The 9751-nt window shown below is 49.6% G+C and overlaps 1 protein-coding gene and 1 long non-coding RNA gene across 4 annotated transcripts in view; one reads left to right on the plus strand and one right to left on the minus strand.

Moving 5' to 3' along the window:
* LOC102018646 overlaps positions 1–5463 on the plus strand; it is a 15556-nt gene extending 10093 nt beyond the window's left edge. Inside the window, exons 2-4 of the long non-coding RNA XR_001232095.1 lie at positions 267–299; positions 1566–2098; positions 2200–5463. This is a non-coding gene — a long non-coding RNA (uncharacterized LOC102018646). The remainder of the gene's footprint in view (positions 1–266; positions 300–1565; positions 2099–2199) is intronic.
* Positions 5464–5931: 468 nt separating this feature from the next.
* LOC102018979 (chromosome unknown open reading frame, human C14orf2) overlaps positions 5932–9751 on the minus strand; it is a 4328-nt gene continuing 508 nt past the window's right edge. The window contains exons 1-4 of one of the 3 annotated variants that reach the window (XM_005410815.2): positions 9400–9751; positions 8043–8166; positions 7148–7171; positions 5932–6317 (exon numbers count right to left, since the gene is read on the minus strand). In XM_005410815.2, coding sequence (XP_005410872.1) covers positions 6283–6317; positions 7148–7171; positions 8043–8166 — 183 coding nt within the window. In that variant the 5' untranslated portion in view covers positions 9400–9751 and the 3' untranslated portion in view covers positions 5932–6282. Of the gene's footprint in view, positions 6318–7147; positions 7172–8042; positions 8167–9309; positions 9379–9399 lie in introns of those variants that run through there. The other 2 variants (XM_005410814.2, XM_005410816.1) reach the window with 2 other exon arrangements.

A 9751-nucleotide genomic window follows, 5' to 3' on the forward strand; every position in this document is an offset into this window, starting at 1 on the left:
TGATGCTCCCGCCTCAGACTCCTGAATCCTGGGGTTACAACTGTGCCCCATCATACCCAGATAGTTTCCATTTTCATAGTTGGTGTTATTTCAAAACATGACTGATATTTATATATAGATACAGGGTTTTTCAGACTATTTTTGAGTGAGCTTTAATATTTTGTATCTTATAAGGAATGTATCTATTTCTTATGCCCTTTAGCATTTATTGGCATAAAGCTGCTCATAGTCTCCGATCCTTTTTAAAATTTATTTATTTTTTGCAGTGTTGGGGACTGAACCAGGGCGTGAGCATGCAGGTGAGTGCCGCGGCTCTGAGCTACATCTCCAGCACTCATTTCAGTTTCTGTAGAATCCACAGCAATGTAATGCCATTTCTCTCACTCTCATACTGTGTTCTGCCTTCATTTTGTCTTGCTTTGTGTGGCTAGAGGTTTAGTCATTTTACTGATCTCAAAGGACCAGATTTGGGGTTGATTGATCTCCTTTTTTGTTGTTGCTGTTTATTTTTTATTTCATCAAAATATTTTGCTGCTTTGTTATTGCCTATCATTTGCTCTTTTCTTTGTAGTTTCTAGAGTCTGGGTGTCTGGTGCACTCCTCGGTTTTATTTGCTTTCTCACAGCTGACCCACAGAGCCCCGCTTCATTAGCAGAGGCGTGGAGTTGGGTGTGTGAGACTTGGCCCCAGAAGACGAGCAAATCACTTCTGCTCCCGCACGGGGAGGCCCAGCTGGTCAGTCCCCTGGGTCTGGCCCCTGGCCTGGCCTGGAAAGTGAAGTCAGAAGTCATTCTCTCCTTTCCTTCTCATTAGTATTAATAGCATAATTTTTAACATTGTCACTAAAGATAGCCCTTAGTCTATCTTACCAAGAAGTGGGAAACTTTTTTTAAAAGAATTTTTTATGAGACAAGATCTGCTATGTTGCCCAGGCCGGCCTCACACTTGTGGCCCTCCTGGCTCAGCCTCCGGTTAGCTGGGATTACAGATGCTCACCACTGCAGCTGGTTGAGAAACCATTTTTTAACTGGATCTCTGTTCAGTTAAATTCATTAAAAAACCAGGGTGCCTATTATCACTGCCTGGTCTGATGTTAGGTATTAGGTGTGAAGAGATGAAGTCATGACCTTTACGTAAATCTGCAGTCTGTGACTTCTCACCCTACAGTTGCTTTGCAGCTCCATTCATTTTTGGATAATGGAATTTAGGTTCAACATAAATCCATGAATTACAGAATTACAGAGCTGGTGAACTCTGGAGGCTCACCTTAGAGACACGAAGGCGGAGGCCCGGAGAAGCTGAGGCAGGGGTGGTTCCACCAGGAAGCTCTATCCAGTGCGACAGAGGGAGGGTACAGTGGCCCCAGTGGCTCGATGACAGGCATCTGCAGACCTATTTATGTACTTATTTGATACTGGTGATTGAACCCAAGGAGTCTTGAGATACTGGTACATCCCAGCCCTTAAAATTTTTTTTTATGTTTCAGTGCTCTGTGCCATATTTGATGCTATTGTCATTTTTAAAATTACATTTCTGTGTTCTTCTTTTACCACCACCACTCCTAGCTCTGTCAGTTCTCCAGATGCTTGTAATATGCCGGCCCAAGTGCTGTGACCAACTTCGTGTTTTGCTGAGGTGGGAACAGCAGCCTCTACTTCTTCTCAGGCGCTGGCCCTGCTAAGACCTTGAGCCTTTACCCTTTCCCTGCACCTTGCCTTTGGTGGGGGCTGGTCGCAGGCACAGCATCAGAGGCCAGCGGCTGTCTCCCACTTTCTGCTGCCTGTGCGGCGAAGCCTGTGGAGCTGCGTTCTGACAAGGTGTCCCCAGGCCGCAGCAAGTCTCCGTCGGTGGGATCTGGGGATCGCCTCAGAGGCCTGTACTGCTGGGGTTGTAGAGGTGCCCGGTAGTGAATAAGCCTCTTTGCTGCTGCTGGGTGTGGGAGCAAGGAGGCGGCTCGCCTTGGGTGCCCCAGCATCCCCTGCCTGCTGCCACCTCCCTAACTTGCCCTGGATGCTACCAGGGCAGCAAGTTCGCCGGGGCTTGGGGAGGATTGCTTCCAGCAGCCAGCAGCTGTTTACATCTATGGTTCTTTTTTGGGGTAAGTTCTAAGACATCCACCTACCAAATGCTCACATTTTTAAAAGAATTTGAATTTATTTTGCTTGCTTTAATATGAAACAAATTCAATTTTTTTCTCAGCCAAATGTTACTCACTTGACAACAGTATATGGGAAATGTCTCAAACTGCAATGCATGACCTTTTTATTATGGAGCAGAATGTATTTTGCAAACAGAAAGACAGCAGGAAAAGACTAATGTGCTGACATTGGAAAGGACAGCAGACCAAGATGACAGTATAGGAACATTGTGGACATTTGTTTTGATTGTAAATTTAATTTAAAAAGTAAATTTTTGTTCCTAATTAAATAAGAGTGTTTTGACATTCTCGTCCCTCTAGGCTTGCTTGTTAACCTGGGCCTGTTTCTAGATCATCATCCAAGAGGGAACCAAACACATAGCTGACTCTTCCGTCACTCTGGTGACAAGCCCTTGCGTGTGATGTGGTCCCATCCCAGATAACCGAGTCAAGTTCACAGAATCGCTGCCTGGGGTTCTAGGGGCTGCACGGGGGTTGCTTCACCAGCGTGTACCACACTGACAAAGGCTTTGCTTGCGTGGCTTCTTCTTGTTTTTGCGCAAGTATTTTTTAGTTTTCCACTGCAGGAAGCGAAGACACGTGTCCAGGTAGAGGGTCATGTAGCTCGCACTCATGCATCTGATCCCAAATTCCACGTGACAGCAAATTGCATTTCTGTTGTTTGACCCCGAAGTGGTTTTCTGTGCTTCTTCAGGGTTGGGGGGCGGCAGTGCCTGCACACCCTAGGCAGGCGCTGCACCACTGAGCTCCTCCCCAGCCCCAATCTCTGTGATTCAATAATATTTGCTGATGTACTTATTATTATTGGTTTTTCTTTGACAAAGTGTCACCCTGCAGTTGAGGCTCACCTTGAACTCACAGCGACCCTCCAGCCTCAGCCTCCTAAGTCTTGGGATCACAGGCTTGAGCCGCCACGCCTGGCCTTAGTGATGTAAAGTACTTAGGAGATATCATTTAATACCTACCTAATGGCATCCATATAACTGAAACTAGGCCTCTTCCTCAGTGACAGTACCGGTGTTGTGGTGCTTAATGACTTAAACCAGCAGTTCTTTGGTATCACTTAAGTCCGTCTATGCACAGTACCCTCATAGGGACTGGAAATGCCTTGCTGTGACAGGCTTGTCTGAGTAAGGCTCTAAGCCAAATCCATGGGTCTGAGCTGGCTGTTGGACAGGAGGGGGGCTTCTGGCGCCCAGGCCCGATGTGTGATGCTCGGCCGGGCTGGGTTGGCCCAGATGTCCACTGTGTGTACTGCCAAGCACTGCCACTACCTGTTCGCATGTTCCTCTCCAGACTCCAGACACTGGGAGTAAGGGACTGGGGGACTGGCCTCATGTCCCCAGGAGCAGCACATGGCCCAACACAAAGGAAGGTGTCTGAGGTCAGACTACAGCCCCAGTCCCCATTTTTTTTTTTTTTTTTGGTTTTGGTTTTTCTCCGGTACCAGGAACCGAACTCACGACCTTGCGCTTGCCAGGCAGGCGCTTTTGCCGCTGAGCTAAATCCCCAGCCCCCCAGTCCCCATTCTGACAGTCAGGTTTTGGGTCCTGGCTCTGCTAGTGAACTCGCTGGTGTTAACCAGGTAGTTATCCTCTACGCAAGCTCATTGCCCTGTCTTGTCCTCCATGTCACCACCTGTGAGGTTGGTACCAACAGCGCACACTCACGGGGTGCTGTGTGGATTCTGAGAGCTACGGTCAGGACCTGTTAGCCTAAGGTAACCCGGAGAGGCGAGTGGGGACCACAGCCACCCAGGTCTCTGACCGAGGGCACATCCCTGCGTGACATCTGGGGACAAGCAGGAACAGGTGCTTCCCCTGTAGCTTGCTTGCAGCTAGTTTAGAACTGTCTGGCCAGACGCAGTCACATGCACGGGTAAACCCCAGCTCCTCCAGGAGCTGAGCCCGGAGGATCTCAGGTTCAAGGCCGGCCTCAGCAACTTAGCAAGCCGCAGTCTCAACACTCAAAATGGAAAAGGGCTGGGGATGTAGCTCAGTATGGTGTTTGTCTAGCGTGCTGGAGGCCCCGTGTTCAATCCTCAGGATCACAAAAGTAAATGAATGAAATGAAATAACGAAGATTAAAACTCTATCTGCCGATGCCCGGGCTCCTCGTCCCCTCCCGCCTGCCATCTGGGTCACTGCGGCGGGTCAAGAGTCCAGCGTTCCTTCTGAAGCTGGCCGTGCCCTCCCGCCCTGCATGGTGCCTCTGTCCGCAGCGGCCCCTCTCCCAGGCTGCTCGGCGACATGAGCTCTGGCTCCACCTGCAGGCTGCTTGTGGTACACGGCAGTCCCAACGCCCTGGGACCTGGGAGGCCCTTCTTCCTCTTACCGCAGGCTAGATCATCCAGAGGCCCTCCTCCAGCCCTGCACAAGTGTCGGCGTGGACAAGGGCCTAGGCACAGACGCCCTGTACCAGAAAACCGACCTGGCCAGCGACTCAGGCAGGGGAGCAGCGGCTCAGCTCTGTGGGAAGCAGAGTGCGGCAGGACACAGCCCCTCCACCTGGTCACCTCCCGTCTCTGGGCATCAGTGCTCGCTCATACCTTGGCATGTCACTGCTTTTTCTCAGCTTCACTTACTCTTCTGTGGGGTCAATGCCTCGGCCTCTAAGGCGGACCACATGCATGATGCTCCAGGGCAGAGCTGGTGTCCAGGGCCCTGCATGGTGACTAGCAGCGCAGCTCAGGCCTCCAGGGGATGGCAAGGCAGGGCTGCACGCCCTCCCTGTGATCAGCAACTTCCAAAGCCTGTCTCTGGCCTCAGCATGCCCCAGGAAACCATCAGAAACCCAGGCTGCCAACATCAGAACAATGGGGCCCAAGACTCTGGTTGGGTGTGGAGTTGAACCCACAAGGCTCTTGGGCGACACTATGCCCAGCAACCCACAGCTGAGGAAGGGCACAGGCGGGCTCATCCCCACCTTGTGGAAGAGGAGCCTGAAGCTCAGGCAGTCCCCAGTGAAGGTGGCAGTCGGGTCTGCACCACACATCAACTACGCACAGGTGGCATGGGACGTCTGTGGCTGAAGGGAAGGGAGGACTTCGAGGCCAGGCTCAGGCTGCTGCTTCCACCCTGCAGCTCTCCTCACAGACTCGAGGCCCGCTTCGGACTCACTCCTACCCCTTCTCATGCTTTACGATCCTATCTCGGGCTGGAGGAGTTTGGTGACCGCCTTGGGTGGAGACAGGGATTAGGCACTATTCATTCATATTGGCCTAGTGAGAAGATACAATTGGCTTTTCTGTACTGTTTACTCTGCTTTGTGATTTCCAGAAAAAAAAAGTTTTCACCTAGAGCTTATAATTTTGTCCTCTGTGTGATCTAATTCTATCTTATTTCCAAAGCATTTCACAATTTAAGTGCTTTTTTCCAGGCATGGTGGTGCACACCTGTAATCCCAGCACTTGGGAGGATGAGGTAGGAGGATCGTCAAGAGTTCAAGACCAGCCTGAGTTACAAAGTGAGTTCAGAGCCAGTCATGGTGGCACATACCTGTAATCCCAGCACTTGGGAGGCTAAGACAGGGGGATTGTTTCAAGTTCAAGGCCAGCATGGGCTACAAAGTGAGCTCAAAGCCAGCCTGAAATGCATAGTAAGACCCTGTCTCAGAAAGACAAAAAACAAAACAAGTTAATTCAAAGCCAGCCTGAGCTACATAGCAAGACCCTCCCTCAAAAACAAAATCAAAAAAACCCTAAATGCTTCCCCCTCCCTTTCCTTACTGATCCTGACAATAATTCCAAGTTGGAACTTACATAGCAGCAGACCCACTTGCTAAACACATTTATTCAATATCGGAATCCGACTGAGTGCCTAGACCCAGAAGCCCAACCCCTCTGGTGAGCAACCTTGATGTGAGTTTCTCATTCAGGACAGTTCTCGGAGGGTGGGTGGGTGAGGCTCTGAGGACAGCTGCTACACACCAAGCGTCTGCTGGGGGACACACAGAGCAGAGCAGTCCAGAGTGGGGTGGTGCCTCTCACAGGTACATTTATTCATGCCACAGGGAAGCACTGCTTATGGAGGTATACAGTGACATTGTGTGTCCCCAACTAACACAGCTTGCTTCAGGTTACAGGCAGACAGATGTTTCATCTCATGCGTACTCAAGAGAGCTGGTTAATGATGACCATGAGCAGGCGCAGGACTTGAACCTTTTGAAAAAGATATACAATGATGGGTGTAAATTAGGAAGCAGTAGAATACAGCTTATTATCCAAGTATCGACAAGTCAGGATTTTAGTGCTATAAGAGCAGAGTTAGTTCTGCACAGAACACTGACTGTGTTTAAAGGCTCCTGCAGGCAGCAGCTCACCAGCAGGGCCGAGACGGAAGAGGCAGGGAACATCTCTCCCCAGAGCCCAGGGAGCCAGTCCTGGTTCTGTGTAACACTCAAATAACTGCAGTTTCTTTCACTGGGGAACCAGGGAAGGGATATCCAGCACCAGAGTATAAAACTGTACGGTACTTTTTTTCAAAACACATTGAAAACACATGATCGTGAATTTCACAGGTCAGCATGTTTGCATGGCTACCCTGTGTCCCCTACTGGAGGCATCAGCTGTTTCCAGTTACCCACCTTCCTTCCCTCCTTCTCTCTTTTTTGTTTTTTGAGACAGGGTATCACTATGTGGTTTAGGCTGGCCTTGAGTTCACCTTGTAGCCTAGGCTGGCCTTAAACTTGCAGCAATCCTGTTGCCTCAGCCTCCTGTCTGCTTCTTTCTTCCTTTCTTATTCCTGAAAAGTTTTACTGACCAACGAGGGTGAGCAGCAGTTTTTCTAACAATTATTCCTCTCTTTTCCAGCAGGCATAGCAAACTCACACCTGGAGTATTTTTCACTTTTTTCATACACTCACTGAACTGTGATCAGTTTCAGTTGAGAACAATGATATAACCTACCTGTCTTGAAAAGGTGAGATGCTATTCTTCATTTCCAATCACTTTAAAAAGCAAAAATCAAATGAAAATAAAACAAAACTTACCTTTTAAGGCTTTACTTCTTTTATCTAAAATAAAAGGGAAAAACTGGTTACGTCAGTGCTTTACAAAAATGGCTTTAGTTGATTTGACTCACTGTTGAGATCAAGATTAGGCCGAAGACAACATAGCTCACGCAAAGCATTACACTTATCTGCCAGAAGATAAGTTACTGCAGGCCTGACCACCAAGAGGTGGTGAAGTTTCTCTCAGAGATGTTCCACAGACAGTGAGAAGCAAGCAGGTTCCTTACTCCCTACCATCTCTCTTCTTTTTTTGAGACAGGGTCTCACTATGCAGTTCAGGCAGACCTTAAGCTCACTTTGTAGCCCAGGCTGGTCTTGAACTCCCGATGATCCTGCCGCCTCAGCCTTCTGAGTGCTGCGATTACAGGTGTGTGCCACCATGCCCTCTCCCTACCATTTCAAATGTAGCTGCCTTTTCACTTTTCTCTCCTCTTAATCGGTGGTGTTGCAATTCGTGATTGGGCCTGATTTCTGCTCCACTGAGAACCCAATGGCTATTCCTCCTCTCCAAATTTTGTTATGAAGAAATTTCAAATATTCATTAGGGTTGAAAAGTAAAGCACTATACACCCCATTAAAGTACTCTTGGATATTTCGTCCTGCATCTTTTAAGATGAAGGACACTGTCTAGGTATGTGAAATACCACTGTCGCATGTAGGAGAACTCAATTCCAGATGCCATGGTCTAGTTCTGCACCCCCCTCCACAAAGCGTTTCACGACTGACCCAGACTGGGCCCACTCTGCGAATGACCAGAGCGGTTCTGATGCACATGTCCAGCTAAAAGCCACACTGCGTTGGTAGATGAGTTGTGATTCCCTCTGAAAACAATATTCTTCCTGGCTGCACATACATCAAACACACAGGAACTTACCAGCACTTCGGATTTTATAAACAATGAAGGTCATCAACCCCATTCCTACCCAAATCTCCTGGTAAACTTGGGTATAGTATGGCTTCAAGGGGACCCAGACGTTTTTAATTAAACTTTGAAGCATCTGAAAATGAACACAGTAATAGATATTATGATGACTATTCTCAACATAACTGGGTAAGAGATTTTCACATGTTGATGACACTATTCCCCATGATAGGGTGCTGCTCTCGGGCTGGAGCTATTCTGTCCCCCACTGAGAGCCCCTCTACAGCTCTCCACAGCTTCTCAAGCCTGTCTTACCACATCGGCACTCAATGACCTCCATTCCTTCTTCCAGTGCCCGCTATAGGATGCCCTTCCCCAGAACGTCCAGCACAGCTCTGCCCAAAATCACACACCCGCTGTTACGGGGAAACATGAGTCTCAGCAGCATGACAAAGAGAACAGGGCACCGGGACTGCCTGCGCAACTAATACCAAGGACCTGGGCACACTTAGCCCAGTTAAATACAAAACAGATGGCAGAGGACGAAGCCCCACATGTGAAAGAACTTATTTAATAAATATAAATATTAATTACTGGACTTGATGGGAGTCATTAACTCCTGAATTTATGGTTTGCTTTTATGTGCAGGTCTCAAAGCTTCTGATTACGTTTGAAACTTATGATCAAATTACCAGGTCTTTTTATTTATTATTTATTTTATGTCTTTTTGAGACAGGTTCTCACTATGCAGTTCAGGCTGGTCTTGAACTCACTCTGTAGCCCAGGCCGGTCTTGAATTTGAAATGATATTCTTGCCTCAGCCTCCTGAGTACTGGGATTACAGGCGTGCGCTACCAAGCCCAGCTTCAGGTCTTTTTTAGACAGGGTCTCATGACCAGGTTGGGCTTGAACGTGAGACCCTCATGCCTCAGCCTCCCAAGTGTTGGGACTCAGCCATGTACTCCTCCTGAGCCTGGCCCTTGCTTTCATTTTAACAAGGCTTTGTAACATCTGGTCTGATGAAAGGCGGTCATTCCACCAGCTGTCAGGAAGCAGGCGGTCCAAGTACTTCTCACGTCGCTCAGACCCTCCACTCTGCCTGCAGTGGGCTTCTCACTTCACCCACCGACCTCGGCTCCACTTGCTCCCTCTGCTACTGGGGATACCAGGAACCTACGCTATTTGGTGTTCCCGGGGTTTCCACACCCGCTGGCTCTGTGACAGACTCACAGCACTGGATCCCTCAAAAGCTCAACCTCTTCTAAGGTCACTGCCTGACCTCTTAATCACTGAAACCTGGAGCGTGACATCATTTATTCACTCAGCAAACGTTAACTGATCATGTGCAAGGTGCTGAGAAATAGGACACCTGGAAGTGTCCAGAGCAGTCACTGATGCGCCGATACCCCGAGGTCAGAAGGAACTCAGAGAGCTGAGAGGGGCGGACGGCCGGGGCACTGCCTGCCTGGATTCAAGCCCCGGCCTGACACTGGCTGACGTACAGCGCGGAGAGGACGGCGCCCACCTCGGCGGGCTGTGATGCCCTCCGGGGGGCCCGCCCTGCGCAGCCCTGCAGCGCGGGGTAGCACCAGGCACTGGTCATTTGGAACGGCGCGGGGGCGCTACGGGAGGGAAGGGGGCCGGATCCCAGGCCCCTGAGGGCCAAGGAGAGCGCGTCCACCCCGCGAGCTCCCGCGCCGACCTAACGGGCGCCCGGCCGA

Source organism: Chinchilla lanigera, unplaced genomic scaffold (genome assembly GCF_000276665.1).
Source record: "Chinchilla lanigera isolate Chin_1 unplaced genomic scaffold, ChiLan1.0 scaffold00137, whole genome shotgun sequence".
Lineage (NCBI taxonomy): Eukaryota > Metazoa > Chordata > Mammalia > Rodentia > Chinchillidae > Chinchilla > Chinchilla lanigera.